Raw genomic sequence first — 24,487 nt, forward strand, 5'->3', positions numbered from 1 at the left:
ATTTGGTCTCAGAACAATGACAAACTTATTTCTTTATTTTCTTTACAGTGTGTTGTGACTTTAAAGTAATAGACCGAGTGTTGAACACTAGATTTTATATTAAATCGCTACTAAAACTCTAAAAACATTCAATGAAATAACGGATTTCGAAGACGGTACTCAGAAGGCTTAGAGGGCAAGCGGGTAACAAATTTCAAGCCAATGATAAAGTTTTGCGTGATTGGAATTGTGTAATACCGTATATAAATGTAAAATTCTGCAGGCGCCTTCTTCGTGTCTATCTACGCCTGTTGTTACCTACTTGTTAGATAAATCACCTTATTTTAATTCATTGTATATAATAAAAATGTAATGCTGCTTCCTTGTATGGAATTTAATGTGGTTTTGTCGTATACCTTATCACTCGTCGCTACGACGTGTGAATGAGATGAAAAGACAAACATGATTCCGCAAAAACGCCTTCAACTTTGATAAAACTAACTCATAAGTTCATGTTTCAAATACGATTAGGTGGATTGTTTATTTTTTATCTCTATAAGCAAAGTACATGTTGCATAAAATATATAAACGTATTACATATCAATGGTTAATAAAACACATAATAAGAATATTTGTGATATTTATTCTTCTATTAGTCTTATAGTAATTTTTTAACACTACCTGCTGGTCCTATTTTGTCTTGTACATTTTATAATTAAAGCATTAAGTCATAAAATCATTTAGTTATTTTTACAAACAATATAAATACTGGAAAATAATTCATAACAAAACATACATAAAATATCTATAAAAAAATTGTAGAAGTCGATTAAATGACATACATTTATGATTACACAATGGTGTTTCATTTGAATATATTCTAGAAATACCTTAATTTAACTTAACATAACTCACTTGATACAAGGACGGACAAATACATTATACAAAATATAAAACTATTGTAAATTGTAAATATAAAGGAATGTTTCAGAACAGTATAGAAAAACATAGAAAATAGTACGCGGCGAAAGTACGACAAAGCGTTAGATATTTACGCTTATTTATATTGAGATCGTGCGTTACTGTTATCGATACATTAATATAAAATGGAAATTTTTAGTTCGTTAATATAAGTATATAGTTCATAAGGCACATTATCGTGGAAACATTCAGTAAATGCAAAAGAATAGCATTTCGATCAAGACATTAAATCAGTCTTTTCTTTCTACTCCATTATAGTGTTACAAAAACCCTGTCACTTCAAACATTCGAACACATAATATTAACCATATTCTACACATATACCAGATTAAAAAGTCTAAAGGTAGAAAAAGATCTCATTCGTTTTAAACGAGCGGACAAAGTAAGTTTTTGTTTTTATATTTTAATTACCATTTTCTACGCTGGTCATTCGAAGTTCAGGGTTATTAGATACCATATCATACTATACTATCACATGGCGGTCTCTAAAGGTTGGCTGTGCGATCTACTCGCCTCTGTCATAGGCAGAGGACTTGACTCAGAGTCGTCAAAATCAAAATTAGTTTCCAACAATGCTTCCGATTTTGAGCGGTGGTAGTCCGACATCGGAGAATCGAAATCCGTGGAAAGGTCCCGCGGACTGGAATCGTAGCTCGGAATGTGTTCTGAGTGGCTGTTGTCGTATGGACTTGAGTATACTGGCGGATGCGGCGGGCTTGGCAGGTCATCTTCGTAATATTGTTGGTCTGGATGAAATAATTTACAGTTATAGTGCTCTGCAACTGGTTTTGCCTCCCACACGTTTTATGGTATAAAGGAGTAATAAAGACTACTTTGAATTTGCTTTCCTTATATGAGATGTTGGTGGCCCAAGAGTACTAGAGGGACTACAATAAAAAGTATGGTTCATTGAAAAAATACATAACGTGCTAGTATTTCCGTAAAGTAATTCAAAATGGACATTAAAAAACACGTATTTTTGGTAATAAATGCTAGATTAATGTTATTTAATAAAAAAAATCATACCATTCCTCTGTCCAAAAGTAGTCGTAGGCACAGCTCCTGGTTGCGGCTGCTCCGGCATTTTCGATCTTAATTCCATCAAAAACGACAGTTTCGGCTGACCGCCATATTGCGGTGCACCGTACGGGCCGTATTTATCTTTCTCCAAATCATTCTTCAACGCTAACGTATCACTGGACTTATTCAGATCCCGTAATGGGAGAGTATCTGACGTATAGTATTGACCATCATTAGGTAACGTATCTTCTTCAGGTGACCTGATCCCAGCGTGGTGTAGTATAGGAGTTTCTTCTGTCATAGTGTTGATAGATGGCGCCCCACTCGTCTGACCGGAAGCGTCTTTATAACCCTCATTCCTGTATGCCAAGTTAAACGGTCTCATAGTCTGTGGGACGGAATATTCTGGCGATGCGGGTTTCTTAGAGAAAGTACTCTGTTTCAATTGGATGTTGTTGGGGTTATGTGCCTCGTAGATGTCGAAGCTCTGGTTGTCCTCGATTGAGGAGTTGAATTGGCTTTTTTCCATTGATTCCATTGAGGTGGTTGATGCTAACATTTTGCGGTAGTCTGATCCTTTGGTTAGTGTGTCGGTGGAACGGGTGCTCTGCGAATTGCATTTATATTGAGTGAAAAATACGTGCGACAAATAAATTAAAATATTTAGTCAAGTGATATGATATAAAATGTATGTAGACGAAAACTATCACCTTTTTCTTCCTCTTCTAACAGAGCAGCGGAAAACAAAAGATATATTTGAAAATTAAAATTTTTCGATTTAATATTATTGTAGGGTGAAAGGCTTTAGGAGACGGGCCGCAAGGCGGCACCGCGCAGGGGCGGCCGCGGACGAAGACTCGGACCTGCTGTCTCGGGGAAGAACGCAGTCGTCCCTTATGCGCCGAAGAGGGTCAACGCGGAGTTTTAGTTGGTGGGCCGTTGCGTAGGGAATTAGGTTAGGTTCATTGGTTAGGGACTCGGCCCGACCGCCACCCGAGGGTCCCGGGTTGCTTCAATTGTCGGGTCGTAAGGCAACGGTTACCCCAACATAACCGCTCAGTCGCCCCCCCCGCGAAGACTGGACGGTAGTAATAAGGGACTGTCTCCGCGAAAACAAAAAAAAAAGGGTGAAAGGCTTCAAAGAGAGTACAAATACTACGTAAAAAACGCTTATTGATTAAACGTCATTTTTACAACGTAATATAAACAACGCAGTGTCGCAAAAATTGTAACTTTAAATCCATTAGCCTTTCAACCATCGAGTCGATATATAAACGACCGAAAATAACCATTGAATATAATTTATGTTACCATTTGCGCCAATTTCCTCCTGTACGCGGTGTCAGGGAACCCTCCGTTGATGCTCCCGATGGACCGCACCGAGTGCAGCGACTGACGAATTGAGTTACGTCGCTCTAATCGCTGGACATGTCTGAACAAACAAATTGAACTGTGACAAGAATCATATAATTGTATCATTTAATTACCCGTGACAAGATTTGTTTGGAATTTTAACTATCACTAAAAGTCTCTCAGTGTGTTTTCCATCTAACTGCAAATCGAACCTAGGAATTCCCAGCCACATATAATGTTGGTATAAAATATACTTAAGGCTATTGAACATATTAAAAGTCTTAGTGTATAAAATCAGGAACAATCTTTGTACCATAATCTAGGCAAAGACCGCTGAAAACATAACTGATTCCTCTTTTTTGAAATCGGTTAAAATGATGAATTACCTGTGCTTAGACTTGGAGTACCAGCAGATGAGCGCAGCGGCGACGAGCAACACCGCGAGTAATAACAATCCAATGAACGCGACCGCCAACGTGTCGCCCTGCCACGACATCGGGTCGATCATTATCTTCGGGTCTGTGGACAAATGTGGAATATTATTATTATGAGCACACTCGTGATTGGAGGGTTTATTTTCCACAAATGATTCACAGGAGGGTTTTACGTGATTCGCATTTGTTTTGGTGACAGAGTTTCGCATAAGGGTGAGAGGGGAGGTGCGAGGTTCCGCTATTTGATACGTATTTCTTCGAGGGTTTGACGTCCAATGCGACAATGTCTCGTGGGATTAGTTTCTTCGTCGATGCTTCTTGTCTATTGCCTTGTCTATGAGGCTACTTTATATACTTTCATCCAATTTGTATATACATGTGTTCGTTCCCACCAATGTTTATTTTGTGCTCATGACTTGTGCCATTTCCTGTAACTTATCCAATTTTATCATAGTTTTGTGTTATTAAAAACTAAAATGGAATACGACGACATTTATTTACTGATGGTGAAATCTCTTGCGGCCAGATAGCGACCATATGGAACGGAGAGTAAATAGTGACCCATGTGAGCGTCTCACGTTCTCTGATCAGCCTGTGTACGATCGGCTCAAACAGTCCGGCAAAATTGTGTCGACTGGCGAGAAGTATTTATCAGTCACCAAACGATACTCTATCTAAAGGAGATTGTACTAACCAATAATCACTATGCCGTGTTCTTATAAAAGATGTTCTTGCAATGCCTCTCCAACTAATGAATCTTAGCAGTCAATACATTGCCCTTAGTTTTTGATAAAAGTAAAGACTAATGCTGGGCCCAAAAGATGGATAGACCAGATTTCCAGTGCGTTGAATATTTCCATTCTGACAGCATTTCATCAGGCAAAAGAACGATGCCGATAGAGAAATATCATATTGAAGATAATTAAGTCACTCAATAATGAGGGAACGACTGGAGAGAGAGAGAAAAAGGCTAATAAAAGTGGTAAAAAATAATTGAAACCCACCAATTTCACAAATGAACGCGTTCTTCTGATTGCAGTCGGTGATGTCCACACTGGAGAAAGCGAAGGATGTGCACTGCGTCACGTAGTCGATGTGGTTGACCCACACGCGGTCCCCGTACTGGAACCACTGGTTCTGACGCTGGATGAACTCGTACAGTGCCGCGTAGTTGCCCGTCACGTATGGCATGGACGCGTTGTCAGACTGGAGAGGAAATAAGGTTCAGTATAGATTACTTGCGGTTAACGTATGGTTGGAGTTCGTAAGCTTAGTTGGTAAAAAGATTGTTGCGGATACAAATAAATGAAATCATTGGCTCACTAGTACAAGGGTCTGTCTATAACGTAAAACTACATAAACTACAAAACTACAAAAACTATATAACAAAAAAATCTATAAATGCAAGTAGAACTTAACTCACCAAACAGAAAGTCCTAGCCTCTTCATACGTCATAGGTGCGCCGACGTACATATAACATGTTCCGGCTATAGCGTCCCATCCTGGGGGACATTTCCCCCCTCCCAGGACCGTTAAGTTGTTCATGTAGAACGGCCTGTAGTCCACCTCTAGAAGCAGAGGGTTGTCGGCCTGGTCCCGGATCCTTCCCGCTACAGCCAACGTTTCGTTGTAGCTCCAGTAGTTGTGTTTAGCATCGATTCTCGTACGCCAGAGGTCCAGGGAACTGTTGAGAGATCCGGATTATGGGTAGGTCGAAAATTGGGATGTGAAGGTGCGGTGATACGTGATTTGTTAATTGTTTTTTTTTTGTAATGAAGTATCATTTTTATTTTTAGTAGCGAAGTATGTACAAGAAATTCTAGTACGCCAACGGTCGAGAGAAGTGCTGAGAAGTCCTTATTGTGAGTAGGTCGATATTTGGTTGTGATGATTATTAGTTATGAAGTTTTGTGTTTTATAGTGAAGAATGTATTAAGAATTTTTCATACGCTTGTGGCGTATGAAAAATTCTTAATACATTCTTCATGTCAAGAAACTGGTGATTAATATAATTGATTGTAGGGTAGTTTAAGATTTGGTTGTGGTATTAATGCTGCGATGTTTGTGTATTTTTATGCAATTAAATTGGTTTATTTTACTGAATTATTGCGTCGAGTGCATATAATATTTTCTAAAAAAAACAATTTACTATTGCTTATAGATAAGATAAATAATATTATGGATTTTCAATATATCAGTGCCTAATAACAATATATGTGAAAAATGTTGCCCATAAAGCTGAACAGAAGGAAGAATATAAATGCTAAAATATATAATAGATATTTTAAAAAGACCGTAATAAGAGCGATCGAATATACGCAATTTTCAATAAACGATCCCAATTTTTCGATCTATCTCAGAAATGGACCAATCATAGCAGTTTTTTTACATGATTAATTGATTCTTTCATTCGTTCATTGATTGATTGGTTCATTCTCGGAATCGGATTAAAAATTGAGATTGAGATAGTTTATTGAAAACTGCTGTATTTGCTACATGCTTAATAACTGAATGACATGCAAGTATGACATATATTGACGAATAACTTACCTCATGAAATTCGGGTTATAGTCAGCAAAGCTATAATCCCGGCGAGCCATGCAAACAAAAACATGCAATTATAATATTAATTACTAATACAGGGTGTTTCAAAAAGAAGTAATCAAATTAACATGAATCAATTCATGATTTATAATTATGATTTAAAGACCAAAAACTGAAATATACATCATTATAAGTGTAATACCTCCATTCTGCAACACCCTGTATGGCACAGATACTTATTCATGCCTTTAAAGCTCTTTATATTTTACTATGAATCAACAGACTTAAATATCTGAGGGAAGTATTATCAAAAAATTGTGAAAAGGTATATTTATTAGTAACATTCATTTAGGTCCATATTTTTTTTTTTACTGAATTAGACACATGTGGTGATTTTAAAATGAACACATTTTTGTAAATATTGCAACAATATAACTTTATATGACACATAATAAATTAAATTGACAAATAATCAGGTAAACAGAAAGTGATGTATTCATAAATAAATTTGGAGTATTTGGGTGTTAAAGGGTTTGAAGAAAGTTAAAAAACAGACTTAACTAAGATTTAGGGGGTTTATAATCCCCATTGTCCTCCACAGATCCACAGACGGGTATACTCACATAGATCTATTGACGGTAATCATTTCATAGTCGTTATCGGGATTAAAGAAGATATTGTCGACGTAGTTCTGTCCAGCGGTGCCTGCCACCACTGTGGCGCGACCTTCGCGGTCTAGAGCATAGTTTCTGTAACAAAAGAATATTTAGTTTGTGAATTCTTGGTTACATCTCTAGATTTCTTTTTAAGTGGGAATAGAGTGGCCCCCTATCATGATACGGAAATATCTTTTCAAACTGTGGAAAAGTCAGTAGGTTCTATATCTTTTCCAGCATTGCAATTGGTCTGATACTCTGGGCAGCAAGAGTATGTTCCCATATATTTATTTATTCGAGTTTACTTAGGTACCTTAAAGTTAGGCTTCACATACTAAGGTAGCATACTAATTTTGTTTACCATTCTTGGATAAAAACATCGACAGTTAAAAGGCTAATTGACTTAAGGGCCTTTTTTGGTACATATTTAAAATCAGATTTTTTTCTATGATTTTTTTACTGTGTTAAAATTTTTCGAAAAAAAACAAATGTCGCCGATATAATATTGCACAATTTAAATCTCACCTGTAAAATCCATTATGAGAAGTGGTCTGGTATATCGGCAGTCTGACTTTATCGAAACCGGACACTTCTAGAATCCTTTGTCCGGTGTTGTCGTGGACGTAATTGTACGTGAAATTTGAGACCACTTGGCGCAACACTATGACGTCCTCGAACGGAACTCGATTGCGGGTGAAGTAGTTGCGGTATATCGTCACTTCTTGGTAGGGGGACGATTGGCGACCTGGAAAATTATTTGATTTATTTTGAGTAATTTCGTTGGTTTATGAAATAGAACATCATTGCGATGTCATATTTGATTTAATTCCAGTATTAACTATAAACTTCAGCTATAAACATAGATTTGCCATAGAGTAAGTAATATACTACATCAAGTTCCCATCACTGATTTCATTTTATTTACAAGTCTGCATAACTCTAGCAACTGGTGAGGGACGTAATAGTCGTTATGACTGAAATATAACGATTACTGTTGAAGAGGTCGCGTGGGTGTAAAAAATCTCGTTGGTCGGGATTTACGCGGGAAAAACTTTGTGAATCGCTGATTTACACGTCGGTGAAGCCGCGGAAACAGCTAGTATAGGATAAAATACAACGTACCTTCGACTTTCAGACAAGGTAGGTCGTGGTTAGCGAAGAACAGATTGTTATGAATCCAGCCGCGTAGCGACGTCGCCGACCCTCTGGAATCAGCTCGCACTAGCAACCCTCCAACGTTATCTCGCACCAGATTATTCTGGAAAATAAATTATTATTACTTTTACCACATTAACCTTATTAAAACTCTGATGTTTAAAATAGAAGTCTTATACCGTTAACAGAATTTTCACTCTTGGCATTTCACGAAATCACTATCCGGAGTCAGCTGATCCATTAGGTACGCAATGTTACTATCTTTCGGATTAGACTAAATCAAACAATTTAGTAAAGTTTTCGGTGCAAGAAATAGTCCCGACATTTAATATAATGATACAAGATAGACAGACGTCCTGGTAATATCGCAGAAACCCGCTGGATGCAAGCTGCTTCTAACAGGTTGCTATGGAAATGGAAATGGAATGGATTTCCATAGGTTGAAGAAGATAATATTGAACTCACCCTAAACACCAAACTCTGAGTATTCTGAACGTCGATCCTCACAGCTGACTGGCAGGAAGTGAAGTTCCCGTACAGTTTGAGGCAGTTTCCATGGATCTCGTTCCTGGTTATAGCCACTAATGGATTCACTTCACCGACCGACTGGTACGTGATTGCACCGTCTCTGTTGTTCATGAACTCGCTGTTCGATATGTTATGTTGGACGTCGCGGTCTGAAAAAATGATTACGTCGTTTTTATGGAAGTTGGAAAAACAAGGTCCAAGTCATTGACGTATATTCTAGTACATATAAATCGATGGTGTAAGTGCTTACAAAATCAGTAGTATGCATATTTGTTTTATTTATTTATTGTATTTTTATAGAACAATAGGAACTTATAATATAAACAAATGACCTATAAACTATAGAAATATTTTGACTATTGAATTATTATGTATTTATTTTTAAAATGCAGCCAATAATAACTTACAAATTTCTAATATTTTTTTACTGTTTAATATCACATAACAGATGAAGTTGAATCCCGAATATACTACTATAAATGAACCACATACTACTAGATATTATTGTAAAAATAAGAATACTCACTAAATCCAATTGCAGATATAGGCAACGTGACGATCTCAGCAATGAACCCATGCACCGCCGACGCCCCGTTCGCGAACAAACTCACGCTCAAACTAGAGCCTTCGGTTCTAAACAACTTCTTCTCATCAGGCGAACCGTTCTCCAAATACCCAATCATGGGAGCGGTGATATTGTAAATGTCTCCATCGTACAAAGTCAACGAATCCCTCTTACCGTAATTCAAGGTATGGTTGAACAAGTTAAATTGGAGTAAGCGGAACCCGAATGGCTTCACTCTGAACATACTCTTGAAGATTTTCACGCAATTCACCGGGTTATTATCGTATTTGTAGTACAATATTACTCTTTCTTCCACGGTTACCATTTTACTACTGTCGCAAATGTCAATGAGAGAGAACATGTGATAGGGAAGATTCAAGTCTTTGAGCGGTGTGAAACTAGATTCCTCCGATTCTCTACCTTCCCCGTTCAATGATATGGCACTAACACCTTCACCTAATATGTCACTTACGGAATTAAACATCATACTTATAGTATCGGTGGGAGATATTAAGTTAATTCCGTGGTGAGCACACTTGCTTATATTAACGTTTCTTATATCTGGGTTTTTTACTATACTTTGTATGGCTGGAGATTTCTCGTTGTGCAGTATACCTGCGCCGTAAATTTGGACATGTCGTAACACGCTTTCTGGCCGTTTCATTGTTTCGTGTGTGTGATGGTCGTGTATCCTATGCTCGTATAGGGAATACTCGAATTCAGGATTTGCAAATCTTATCCCACCCCAATAGTCTAGGTTTTCTTCCAAATTCCTCGTTCCGCAATGTATGAAGACAAATTCAGAGTCCCATCTGCATTCATGTCTATGGCCATATAACTGTCCGTTGAGTCTGATTGGACAGTCTTCGTATCTATCTTCTGTACCCACGCATTGCAAAGGCTCAGGCCACGACCAAATCCTTGATAAAGAGTTGCTGTGATACTCCACTCTTCGGTCGTGAGCGAAGAATACATTGATCGGATCGAAGCCCAATTCTCTGCACACTACTTGAGCATTTCTTTCCGTAAATCGATTATCACACATAGGAACCCATTGTAAAGTAGTTTTATTATAGTACTCAAGGAAACCTTCATGGTTTCTCTCGCTAATATTGTCACTGATGGAACAGTTTCTACCCGTACACAGTCGTATAGAATTTGGTAAGGACAATAATTCTAATTGCCTCCGCTGTTTGTGATGATATTGCGAATATTGACCAACTTCCCTCTTGTCTTTCCTATTCATTTCAATATTTGCGGCAGTTGATATCGGTCTCATAATAATTGGAAGTTGGATGTGGCCAACTGCCTCTAATAGACCCATTACAAGAATGCCAACATTCGGAGGAAACTCCAATATTACACCAGGATGGATAGTAAGAGTTACATCTGGCATGACAGTTATATCGGATTTGACAATGTATGGAGCAATTCGTGATTCTATAGTGAGATTAGATACCAGACGACCGCCCAATTCATTAACATCTACTTCTGCATTTGGACTGAAAGATGGCGAAATACTAGCCTCAAAGTCGTCTTCAAGCAAATACGGTAAGTAAATCGCTATAGCATGGTTATTCCAGTCGTCGAAATCGAATATTTGCTTTTGGATTTCTTTCTCCACAGCACTGCCCCACCAGTTTTCAGCTACGTCCAATAAATTATTAATTTTCGCAGTTCTAATACCAGCAACCAGTGTGTACTCTAATGCGTTGTTGCCAAACAAATTCCTGCTCACTTTAACTTTTTGTACTCCTTTGAAGCCTATGACGTAGGTTGGCTCGAAACTGTGTATCAAAGATCCTCTGTTAACCATAGACGTGTGCTGATTATTTTTCAACTTGTTGAACACGAATACAGCGTACACGAGCCCCATTATTTCACTTTGACTGTCCATATGGAATTTAACCATGAACTGTCCATTATTCCTTTCGATTAGATTACCGTCAATCGTCATTTTCTTCTCCATTCCTTGTATGGAAATCAGTCCAAATCTGCAATTGTTATCAGTGAACACATTTTTCGTTATATTAAGTTCTGAGAAGTGTCCGTCTACGATTAAGGCGAAGTTCTGATTATTTCGCCAAGTGTTGTTGTACATATAGACAGAATGCGTGAAGTTTTCGTTATATTGCCAAACGTATGGTAAAGCGACGTCAAATCCACCGTTCTTGTTTCTCTCTATAGTATTATCTTGAAGAATATAATGATAAAGATTATTGGAGCTTCTCAGATCTCTTGCAAAGTGATGGATGCCTCTTCCGTTATCAGTGATAAGACTGCCATTGACCATAATAGTTATTTCTGTAATGTTACTGTCATGGATATCCCAGAATGGAGTGTTTACATAAATAGCTTCTTCTTTATTATGTGCTATCTCACAATTAAATATTTTGATACTTTCATTAGCTTTTCTTAAGAAATGATCACCAAGTTCATTTAAGTAACGATTATAGTACAAAGCTTTGACACCTTTCGTATTACCTTTAATTTTTGTATTGACCACTTGTAGGGTTGGAACTGGACCCTTAACGATCCTGTTTCGAAGGTTTTGTACTGGTGCTGTAATTGTACTGACTACGAGGACTACGCCGCCTAGAGCATTTGTACCACTTTCATACGTTAATACTACTCCAAAACTATTACTAGTCGTTGGGAAAGTCGACAGGTCCCGGTTCAAGCACCATTGTGTACTTCTCTCGTTAATATTCTGCGAGTCATATATACATATGTTTTCAGTAGAGAAATTGTGAATAGGATTCAAAAGCTGTAAACCAAGTACGAAACCCGGATTGCATTTAATATTGTACGTTTTAACAATGTTTTCGCCGTGGTGTTTAGAAAATACCAAATGCCTTGTTTCTCCGTTTACTAAAGATATATGTGTTTCGTACTCAGGTATTGTTATAGGACGATAGTTGGATTCGTCAAAGTTAAACCCTCGATCTAGATTAAACCATCCAGCTATTTCTCTTTGCTGTGGACCCGTTAGATGTGGGTTGTGATATATTCCCGCCAAATTATTATTTTCTATAACAGATCCATAAACTTTTAGTCCCAGTTGTTTGAAACTTATACCGCTGCCTTTGTTGTTACTAAATTCGGAGTTGCGAACTGTGTTTATGGCATCGGCTCCATATAAATCGGAATACAATATGCCCAAGCCGTCATGATAATTGTTAGCAATTTTCACGCTTTCCAAACTGTGTCTAGCGAAGTCAATTTGCAAAGCAGGTTTGAAAACATTAGATGAGTAGTCTAGTAAACCAGCTTTTTCAATAGTAACGTATTGTAAATCAGCTCTCTCTGAGATCACGCTAAATCTGACTCCCGCCCAACTTGTCTCATAGCACCGAATGCCAACATCGTTATCATGAGTGCAGGAATTTTCAAAATTATCTCTAGTTTCTGCTTTGCATTTTGTAATATCAGTATCAAATTCAGTACATTGTACGTTCGATAGAATAATCTCTTCCGAAATTCCAGCACTTGGGATTTCATTAGGTTCCAAAAACCAATCCTCGGGATTCAAAGCGAGACCCAGTTGGTTGCAAACCAGAGCAGCATTGATAATATTCCATTTATAATTACACACCGTACCCCATCTGTCATCAATTCTAACCTGCAATCTACCTTCATTCTGCGTTCTACCTCCCAAAAGCCTTATTGGTACTACTGGCTCTACGTAGCCAGGAGTAGTTGGTTCTACATCAGTCTCATAATAACTTTCGTTAGATAAGACTACTTCTTCTTTAAGAGTAAAAGTGATGTCATTTGGTCGCTTACCTCTTGCTTCAATCTTACCTGCGACCATTATGCCAATAGCTGGTGGGAACTTTAATGTTACGCCTGATTGCAAGACTAGTTTACCTCCAGGCCTTATATTAATGTCTTTGTTAACGTCATACTCTCCTTGCCTTAGAACTTCTATGCCTTCCACTTCACCCCCAACGACAAAAGTACCCGGCACGTTGAATTGAGGTACGAATAATGAGTTATAATTGATCTGAGTAGCACCAGGATTACTATTGTGGAGTAAGTACGGCATGTAAACTATTTTCGCTAAATTATACCTATCTTTTCTATGAAATAGCCTATTGTAGACTTTTTCTTCTTCGCCGAAACCGAGCCAGTTATAAGTGCAATTTAAGATTTTGCTCTGATCTTCAACGTGTGATCCTATCTCGTATTGTGCTTCTGGATTATTAATTATATTTCTGAATACGTCTATATTACTTGAAGATAGTACTATAGTTGCTGCAACTCTGCTTCTTGGAGTTAATCGAGTTGAAATTCCTTCTATCGGTTCAAAAGGCTCCTGTACCTTATTGTCTCGTAAGAAATTTCTAGTGAACAATATATACTGTATGTCACTGTACGGCGATAAACCTAAATTAACTACAAATGGTCCTTTATTTCCAAAGAAATAGTTATGCTGTATTCTAAAATTGGCTGGCAATATCTCAAATTCTTCTAAAAACTTTCCTTCTATTCTATTGAGTATTACGATTGCACCATAGTGGCCATTCTCGAAATAGTTATGTTCTATCCTACCATTCACATTGAGGGCCGGCTGTATTTTCACGGGAACTTTTAAATTTTCATAGAACCTATTATGACCTATCTGTAGGTTTAATAATCTTTGAGGGTTATTAAACCTCCAACATGTAGACACTTCGATGGTGCTTTCAGCGCTTGTATTGAACCAATTGCCTGTTATGTTGACCCAACTGTCGCCACAGAAGTTGCCGTGTAGAATTCCGACATCTAAGTTCTTAAAAATTTCTGAATACTCAACGACGGTCGTCTGGTTTAACGGGATGTATTCAGTTTCTTGAGTGTCATTCAGCCAAACAGAGATACCGAAACCTTGATTCGAGCTCAATATACTTTTGGATATGTTTCTATTACCGCCAGTAACCGTTATATTAACTCCGTCACCTTGGTTGAAGGATATTCTGCTTTCCGTTACATTAACATCTCCCGCTCCACTCACCACATGCAAGCCAGCAACATGATTGTTATTCGATATAGCTGTACGGTGTATATGAACTTGTGATCTCAAATTTTCAATTGCCACGCCCCTGCCATTGTTGTCAGATATGATAGTGTCGGTCACATTTAGATCATACGTTTTACTGATACCTGACGTAAGTCTCAAAAAACCAGTTATGTCGGTGCGCGTGTTGGCGCGAAATCTAACGTACATCCTATTTCTAGTTGACGTCACGCTCTGTGGGCGCGTAAAGTTCCTTATATTAAATGCCAACAGTAGCCTATCGTTGGACGTCGAACCATCATATATGTACATCTCTCCAGTGTTATTTTGATTTGTTAACAACTTGAGAAAACTCAAGGTCAAAACATGATCGGATCGCGTATAAAATTTTTGATTGCAATCTCTCTCCATATTAGAATATCTCGACTGCTCGATTGACATTTGAATTGGAAATGTCTGACTGGGGGTGGATGCGAGTGTGCACAAGTCGAAAACTTCGCTTCGGTCGAACCTCTCATCCATATTCATCTCGTGTACTACGTATTTGACCCCGTCCCCGCCGTTCTCGTGAATCAAACAGTTTTCTATCTTGGTCATACCGTAAGTTGAATTCACATAAACACCGTAACCTCTATTGTTTCGAATCGTACAATTGTTTATGACTATAGGAGCGTCGGGTGAGGTCACGTTGACCGCGTTGAAAGCCGAGTACGATATTTCTATATCTTCCATGACCGGCGGTACACCCATAACATCTAGGGCACTAGTGGCATTGTTATTTCTGCCGAGCCCTGCATTTTTTATTACGACACGCCTGAGCCTGGACATCGATGTAGGGACATATAAAGTGTTAGCAGCTGTTAATATTCGTTCGTACACTGCATTTTCAAAACGCAATCCTCTCCAATGTCGTGCAAGATTGCCACTGATATCGTGCCGCGGTTGGCATTGTATCGCCAGATCTGGGTGATAGTCGCAAACGCCCGAGCCAAGTTGTCGAGAATTCCAATCGCATTGGAAAAGGTCGCTCTCTGTCCCTTTGCACCTTGGTTCTTCGAATAGAAGTCTGGCTAGTCTGCCTGGTTGACGATCCATCCAGTTGTAAAATGAACCACCCATGAAACCCAATTGTCTGCAAGCTATTTCCATGTCGTTGATTGTCCAACTGAAAAAAAAAACACTTTCATTACATTCAAAATATACCTTTACTAATATGCTTTTCTCATAAAAATTTTGCATTAATCTTATTAATATTCTACAATTTATCTAATTTATGGACTCGAAGGTACAAAGCAATATTCTAAATTAAAAAAGATACATATACATACAGTCTCTTTAACTTACTTTCTTGAATTCGTACAGACAGATCTCCATTGTCCCCGATGTAAGATTTGGACTCTTCCAGCGAGTATCGATGGTCCATCCACCAATCGTATGTCTGGCACAGCTTTCGGGTTTCTTACTGGCTCCTCTGTACTTGTAAAGGTTATATTATTTTCATGATTACCCTGAAACAAAATGATATGCTATTAGAATTATAAAAAAATATTTTAAAGATCTATCAAATAAAGAGAAACATTGCGTTGTCTCAAGGGAGGATGAATAGGGTACCTTCATTTGAATTACACTAAAGGACTATTTAAGCGATTAATTATGTGCAAAAAGTAGTACCTATAAGAATCTGATTAAAGGTCATTTTCCAAAAAAATATAAACAATCCCAATCGCTCTTCGAATCTATTTTGAAAATAAACCAATCTAAATAAATTAGTCAATTGCAATCATGTCAAAAAAGCTTTCGAAAACGCGATTGGAATCGATAATTGAAAACGGTGATAAGTGAATTACTAAATCAATATTACAAATCATTCTATTAAAAGATTATCATTCTAGGTCCTTATTTTCAGGCTTTTATTAATGGAGCCTAAAATCGTGTCTAGGCTTTAAATTATTAAGACAGGTAAAATCTTAAAGTTAACTGTGTCATAGTTTTCACCTGTATTTGAGTACATGATGGCAGTTGCAAGCAAAAACAATTGGCATTGTTTACGTTTTGCAAGTTTTTAGTGCCGATGAAAGTGTCTCTACAAGTTTGTGAAACCAAAGAATAGACGGATATACGCGTGTTCTACTATTTCAACACGAATCGTAAAGGTGATGTATTTAAAAATAATTAATTAGGCACGCAATAATGTCAAGATACAGAATTCAGCCTAAGGTACAAAATGTAGGCTCTAGCCTCTTCTTATTCAAAATAAAAATATATTAACCATTCATATTGAGTTAGCAATTAAGTGATAATTCATCCAAATCATGATATTATCTTAATAGTTTGTTTGAGTCCATTACAAAATGTTGACTTCGATAGCTATATCTATCCTAGTCAACGTATATCCGACTGAATTATGTTTGCCGTTCCATTTTTAAAATCTTAAACAAATGGCCTGTTATCTGTGGTCGACGAAAGGAATGTGATTCTTTTTAAAATTGGAACATTAAGTGATCATCTTCAACTGGTTTTTGTATTTACAGATGTTTTTGTGACTCGTAAAAATGTTAATGATAATTAGCAAAGAAAGTTATTACTACATAATATGTTACAGCGTTTATTAGCAAAACCTAGTTGTTTCGCGGGACAGGGTTTACGGTAACCGGTACATTTCTCTTCAACGTAGCATTTCAAATGAAAATCTACAAATAATTTGTCTTTAATGTACTTTGACATTAAACAACTTTCTATGGGAAACTGTTCTTCCTTTACTGCACTTAATGAGTAGTTGATGGTCGGGAAATAGTTAATGACAGATCGTTAGTAACAAATAATAAGTCTGGAGTCTAGACGTTTCATTCATAATTACAAACAAGGCGGGACAACAAAATCAAGGGCGAACCCTTCTAAAATCTATTATTTTGAAATGACAAAGGTTAAGAAATAATTAGATTAACTACTGGACCTGAAAGATTTGATAGATTGAACTACTTTTTAACCTGTAAACTCCATAAAGTTAAGATTGGATCAGCATTCTGTCTAAACTCTCAAGTATACTCTCAAAATCCAAGTGCCTACTAGAGTTATTTTATACTCTATAGTTTCTAGTCTAAACAAGTTATACTCAAACTGCGGCCCCTTGAGCTTTTACAAGTATCCCATTTGACTACAAAAAAATTATTAAAATTAAAGATTTTTTTTGAGATTCCTTGACTTGTAATCCTATAACAATAAAATCATTCAGCTAAATGCGAATACTTTTATTAAAATAAAACTAACATTTTAAGTACGTTTAGACACTTAAGTAGGTCATTGAATTTACGTTGTGGCCCGAGGCACCATAACTAGAAGTCTTTGTGGCGCGTGTAAAAAAAAGTTCAATACAGCTGGTTTAATATGATGTAACGAGCACTAAATGGAACCTAAACGTAACCTTATTGCAAAACATTTCCAACAGTAAGCTATCGTCCATTGCATCAGGCCTGCACCGGTCCGCCCTTGCACTTCATCTAACTTCCTGCTCATTCACGCAGCCCCATTCATACCGTCACGTTCCACTTCCCAACTGTTGCCGTGTTGGCTAAATTATCAACGTTTATAATTTTACATTCCGGTAGTATCTCTTATTTGGGCATTACATTGAAAACCAGCGCTGTACTATTAGATAGATGATTTTGCATTAAGTAGCTGAATGGAAAGCATGTTAGTGTAATTGCATTGTAAAAAATAATAATTGTGTTTTTCTTTTTGTATCATTATTATTCCAATAGTCAACTTGTTTCTCTTTCTTCTTTATATTCAAGACTGATGGTACGTGTAGCGGATAAAGGATATTAATGCACTGTATTCAGCACCGTATTTTCAAAGCAATGTGTTCGAGTTTGGCATTAAAGCCAGTAAAATGAATCAACAAAGATCGTTTATCAGAAGTCAGGGCTACGAGCTCAATGCAATTTTCTGGAGTACTCATAAAAGTGATAATGCAAAGGGATAGACCAATGACCTGCCAATAAAAAACCGTTAAGTAACCAAAAGTAACAGAAACTATAATACCAGCCATTAAAAACTGTTCAGTGACCAAACCTAACGGAATCAATATGGCTCATTGAACTAAACGCATGAAACATTTAATTCTGCTAGTCTATAGGGAACCTTGATCTAGAACCGTATTAATTGTAGCGTGTAACGTGAACAGTATGGTCGACGGCCATTGATGTCTGTAATTACTGAACTCTATAGCGAAAAATGATTCATATTTGTAAAGATGGTTGAACCTTGCTGAAATACAAAAAAGGACACGGTCAGAAAAAGTATCACGTAGGTGGACTCAAAAACAGTATTAAATTGTGATGCCAAATATAATTTGCAAAAGATTGGGCATTTTTATAAGCCATTTATATTCAGAAATCTCTTCGAAAGGCAAAATTAATAGACGATTAAGGTTCCATTACTATATCTTGAAACGATTTTATTTAATATTGAATATTTTTTCGGGGCCTTTTGATTAATTTTCACGATAAATGTGCCACATACAAAAATACTTTTTATGATAACGATCAGCGTAATCTTCTTCTCAGAGAAGAGAGAAGTATGCATAAAAAGTCCACATCACAGAAGCCATTAAACTGAAGGAGCCCCACCTAACACCCAATTAAGACCACCCAAAACTCAGGCACACGCCAACATTATTCGTTAAAAAAACTTGTCGTATCAGAGAAACGATCTACTACCTACAGGTGAGCCATTGGCGCATTTGATATCCTCAAAAGCATGATACAAAACAATACGATACAGAACGGTATCAGAATATGAATTCTTAGTATAAAAAACATAATCAGACTTTACATTACGAATATTGAAGATAATTTTGTTTCACTCCTTAGTTCCTTTGTCTTCATGAATAATTGAAGGTTAACCACCCCTATACATATATACTGTGTTCACAACCACCTGCCTCAAATTCCACGTACGTCACAGTTTTAAGGCAGGTCGTAAGTCCGTTACGACACGCTTGGCTTATCACGAGACAAAAAGGCATAAAAACCCACAGATGAACACTTACGACATAAGGACGAGACAAGGACGCGTGAGTCAGAATCTAGTAGAGCCGAGTGGGCTGCTTCAGAAATATCAAGGTAATCCTTTCGCTTATTTTAAATGTATTAAAACAATGTATCAGTCGTAATAAACTATTGGCCTATTAATCTACTATATGTATAAAATCTCCATAACGTCATGGAAACTAAGAGTCGTCAGGTAAAGAGTAATTTTTAATCGCAATTGGTGTTTACTGTTATTTATACAATTTAATTTACACGAGTTGATAAGCATAGCATAGCTGTTAGATGCTATGATATTAGTGGAGTTTTAGTACAAGTTGAGAATAACCAAAAGCATCGCATTTATTACCTTTCTTCAATGTCACAAAGCATTGGAAACTGGTAGTCGCTCCAAAGTTAATGTACTCGTGTTAATCAATCAGCCTAAAATATTTTATTGCAACGTATATTCTTAACCTCGATTGGAATTACTGGAAGCTGTAGTGACGGATGGATTCCAAGAAACCGATGCGAGGTAAATTGTATTACTTAATTTAAGAAATTCGCTACACATATATGAGAGTGAGTGGGAGGTAATTTGAATTCTTTGTATTAAAGTTGCTAGTGTTATTGTAGGAAAATAATATTTAAGTTTATTATAATTACAATGAACCCATGTAACCGCAATATGAAAATTAATTGAAAATTATAAATTGTAATGGCTGACAATAACCCAATCCGATAAAAACATGCCACGACAAATCCCCAACTATACGAGTTATTCCAAATTATATACAATCTAATTATATAGCGGCGATAGCCTAGTTGGGTGTGGAACGGACTGCCGAGACGAATGTCCGCAGGTTCAAATCCGAAGGGCACACACCTCTGACTTTTCTAAAATCATGTGTGTATTCTTTGTGAATTTATCGTTCGCTTTAACGGTGAAGGAAAACATCGTGAAGAAACCTGCACATCCGAGAAGTTCTCTATAGGAATTTTAAAAGTGTGTGAAGTCTACCAACCCGCACTAGGCCAGCGTGGTGGACTAAAGCTTAATCCCTCTCAGTAGTAAAGGAGGCCCGTGCTCAGCAGTGGGCAAGTATATAATACAGGGCTGATAATATTATGATTATTATTATTATATACAATCTAGAGCGGGAAATATAAGAATCATTTGTGATATTTAAAAAAACATTACCAAAGTAATGCCCAAAATCGTTCAAAACCTACGATTATAATCGAACAAAGCTATAAAATGCACAGACGAAATCACAATAGAAATCCGGAAATATAGGCCACTAGGCTAACCAAAGAAATCAAAACTGACGACAAAAAACCTTACCGTGTAAGTTTTTTGTCATAACAATAAGTTATTGAAAAACTACAAATGTACCGAAGATATTAAAGAAATCAAACAGACGAAAGTTCCAATTCTAAGCATCAACACGTTGCACAGATGCCGATTGATATCAAATAATACTTTTTATAGTTCCAATATCACGAGAATGACTTGCGAAGTGTTTCACAGTTGATGGCACATTGATTGATGAAGTGGTTAATATGACTCCAATATGACTGCGATCAACTTGTTAGACGTAACGGTTGTGTAAGGCTATTATTTAAATTATATTTGATTTGTCCATAGTGGTATGGGAAGAATTTCTATATCGAATTAAATATATATTTTTTTAGCTAATAAAGTTATAGAGGACTCTATGAAATGAAATGAATGCATCAGGACTAGAAAATGTTTGATGTACTGTTTATATCTTAGATTTAATAGAGAAACATTCTCTCAAAATAATTTTCATGTCTAGTACAACAAAATCTATCATGAAATTATCATGTATGCAACTGTTGCTTTAGTAGTGTCTTTCGAACATTAAATCTCGATTTGATTCTTGATTTACTTTTCCGGTAATTAGAAATGTTTCACGTTAAATATCTCTTTTACTAATAATATTTTAGTAGCACTATAATTAACCACAATTTTATTTTTATTGCATACTTCCCGCGTCAAACTTAAACACAGAACTGTTCGAATAAGGCGAAAGATATTCATTTTGTCTTTTGTTCTTAATGAGAGTTGACGTTACTTCTAACAAATTTTATATAAAATTTATGAATATTAAATTATTGAATGATGCTGATTTTAAGGTAAATTAACTAATTTTAAGCACAAGGTTCGAAAAACTTGTTTCTTAAAACTCATTCTCATTATATTTGGTTGCTTTCTGTTTTTATTATCCCACGATTTTGCAGATTACACAGTACTGCGTTTTTACCCAAATCCGAACAAAGTATTTCTGCACACAATGAAATCTAACAAACCATACAATTGAGTATTGACTCCATTTTTATAAATTTTAATAAAAACGTTATTCAATACATTTCAATTCGTTTCGATTTCTTTAATGCTTAGTAAATCTATAGCTTGGCATGAAGCTTAAAGTTTTCGGCTCAAAAATGAAGAATTAGTTCTGATCAGTTTTTGTAATAATTTTAATGGTAACAGTGGATTGCATCTAACTGGATGTACCGTTATGGCAAAATGCAACAGCGAGAACAACAAACGTGTTTCCATCGCATCGACTTTATTGACCGAAGTCACAGCCTCTTAAACCTACATTATCCCTGAATGCAGGTTTTAATCTCTTAAAAGGATTTATATGCGAACAGAGTCTTGCAAAAGCTAGTAAGATATAAAACTTTTTTATGTTTTTACATAATGAAAAGATCAAGTAAGAACAAACTGAAGCACAGAACTTTACCTGTCTTACTGGTTATATCAGGAGGCCTATGAATAAGCCGTATTAGTAGATTACATACTTTCATTACCTTCAGATATCCCATACCTTATATTGCTTAGTCCACTTTACGGGTATTTGAATAGCCTTTATTTATAATCTGGGGCCTTATTCTGTATGACACCGTAAACGCGTAACGCGGCTGTGTCATGTTATCTTCGCGAAATTTGCGTGGAATGGTATTTTATATGCCCATTTCTATTGTCTTAAACATGACGCAGTGCGTTACGCTCTTTTAAAATAACATGTGGCATAGAAAATAAGGCCTCTGGATCCTTTGACAAGGACTTCATTAAAATCCACATTGTTTAACAAGCCGTTATTTTCAAATGACAGTATTGGAATAAAGCTGTTACTGGATATAATGTTCGTATCAGATTCCATATTTATGAGTCGACGTTTCCTGTGCTCAAAGAATACATGCCGCGTGGAATTTTAATCAAGTGCGATACGAAGGCTGTTTGGACGGTTAGCCGTATGATACTTACCCCTTTGTTTGAAAGTTTATTATAACTATTTCTAATGTTACCAGTGGCATATTTATTTTACTGTTAACGGCACTGTAGTTTTTTTTAATCTTGGTAAGTTTTTGATTTTATTTCTGAAAGCTTTTGCATCTCCATTTATTTATAAATAGTAATGTTTATTGCAATACAAATAAACAACGTTTTGTTTTAAGTTAGTTATAACTTTATTGCTTACGGTTATTTCACATTTTTACATGATGAGGCTATTGTTTCTTACTAAATATTATTCGTTACACCTTGAGGGACATTAAAATTCCTGCAATTTAAACAGCCAGTAGCCACCTGCTTGCTTGTGTTGTATAAAAAGATAAACTTTATCTTCGTCTGATAAAGGTTGGACAACAAAAATGTACATCTCATCAAGGGCATCGCAAGGGGGGCAGGGTACCTGTCTCCTCCACCTAGAGGTTCTAAAACTCGAATGAATTCACCAATTCCATGCCTAATATTCCGTACGCTCAATTATGCTCTGCTCCATGTTATTGTTAAAGCGGTAGAGGGAGAGTGAGGGAGGAACACGTGCTCTCGACATTGCCTACAATTCATACTTTACTTATTCTCCATATCAACTTGCCCTCCCCTGGGCTTTCGGCTGGCGACGCTCATGCATCTCATATTGAAGTAACCGTAGGGAATTCTTTTTTGTAAATAACAACTATTTCATTTAGTAAGCTAGGTCTTAAATTTTAGTAAATTTCAAGTACATCTTATTGAAAAATACTCATCATTATGTAAATACAATAAGTTAAAATGATATACTTAAATAATAAAAGGTTGGCATAATGTTAACATATAATGTAATGGAAAATAATATTTCATATAACAGATACCACTATCAGTTTAGCCTAAAAAAATTGTAGCATCCTTTGCAGATGTTGTAGTCAAAGTCCACACTAATTACTACAAATAAAAAGGTCAAAATTGTATGTTTTGATCGGAGCTGGCTTGTGCTGCCTTTGATTTTATTAGAATTTCCCATCCTCACAACTCGGAGAATTGCACGGAATAGGAATCGAGGCGTGAACAACTTACAATTCCCTGCCGATGTTCCCAAGCAGGATACGCGCAGGCGGCTTCGTTAATACCTACCTAGATTTATTGGATTCATCGTCCCTATTCGGCCGACCAAAGGTTTGTTTAAATAGGTCTGTTGGTTATGCTTCATAAAGGGTTCTAAAACTTTTATGTATTTTTATTATTAACTTAGGTATGGCCACCGCATAGCTTTACAAAATCAAAATTATAATACACTTAATAGTATGCCTTAAGTTGATTATTGTTGCCCAATGTAACGGCCAGTGTCGTGCGAAATTAATATCATAATTATCCATTGTGATCAGAACAAAAGCACGTTTCGCCATTGCAGGAGCCCAATTTTGTTAACTTTCTTGTTTTATCATCAGATATAACGTCATCACCCAGATATGACTTCAACCTTTGTCCATAAGCATTACTTTGTATTTGAATGTTTTGAATATAGAGCGTTATTTTTTCCACCAAGTGAACTAATGGGAGTATATTTAATAAATGACAATAGACTCGTACCCTCCCTTCCTGGCTACATGGGGTAAATATGGTGGAGAATGCGAATGTGATAATCTCCTGCCTACCCCTGAAAAGGGAAGGAAGCGTGATGCTATAAATATTCACGTATTAGCAAGCCATTATCTATGTGTTAACATTCCAAGAAATTAGTGTACATGACCAAGACTGCCAAAATTATAAACAAATTTCGTATTCACACGACTTTTATCCTTCCGCCCTCGACAAACGATACTATTTTGTATAGAAAGCAATGGATTAAAACGGACATCACAATGTATAAATAACGGTGTACTAGAACATAGCCTTTACAATGGATCACGAAGCGTTCCAGACACGACTGCCGGTTGTTAACCCGAACTAACA

The 24,487-nt window shown here is 36.6% G+C and overlaps 1 protein-coding gene across 2 annotated transcripts in view; it reads right to left on the minus strand.

Moving 5' to 3' along the window:
* Positions 1–602: 602 nt before the first annotated feature.
* LOC115440611 (protein bark beetle) overlaps positions 603–24,487 on the minus strand; it is a 41,910-nt gene continuing 18,025 nt past the window's right edge. The window contains exons 2-14 of one of the 2 annotated variants that reach the window (XM_030164990.1): positions 15,560–15,723; positions 9,178–15,380; positions 8,589–8,800; positions 8,091–8,226; positions 7,494–7,713; positions 6,936–7,061; positions 6,319–6,348; positions 5,191–5,452; positions 4,772–4,973; positions 3,720–3,852; positions 3,292–3,412; positions 1,987–2,587; positions 603–1,706 (exon numbers count right to left, since the gene is read on the minus strand). In XM_030164990.1, coding sequence (XP_030020850.1) covers positions 1,432–1,706; positions 1,987–2,587; positions 3,292–3,412; positions 3,720–3,852; positions 4,772–4,973; positions 5,191–5,452; positions 6,319–6,348; positions 6,936–7,061; positions 7,494–7,713; positions 8,091–8,226; positions 8,589–8,800; positions 9,178–15,380; positions 15,560–15,723 — 8,685 coding nt within the window. In that variant the 3' untranslated portion in view covers positions 603–1,431. The remainder of the gene's footprint in view (positions 1,707–1,986; positions 2,588–3,291; positions 3,413–3,719; positions 3,853–4,771; positions 4,974–5,190; positions 5,453–6,318; positions 6,349–6,935; positions 7,062–7,493; positions 7,714–8,090; positions 8,227–8,588; positions 8,801–9,177; positions 15,381–15,559; positions 15,724–24,487) is intronic. The other variant, XM_030164991.2, reaches the window with a different exon arrangement.

This window comes from Manduca sexta, chromosome 24 (assembly GCF_014839805.1).
Source record: "Manduca sexta isolate Smith_Timp_Sample1 chromosome 24, JHU_Msex_v1.0, whole genome shotgun sequence".
Taxonomy (NCBI): Eukaryota; Metazoa; Arthropoda; class Insecta; order Lepidoptera; family Sphingidae; genus Manduca; species Manduca sexta.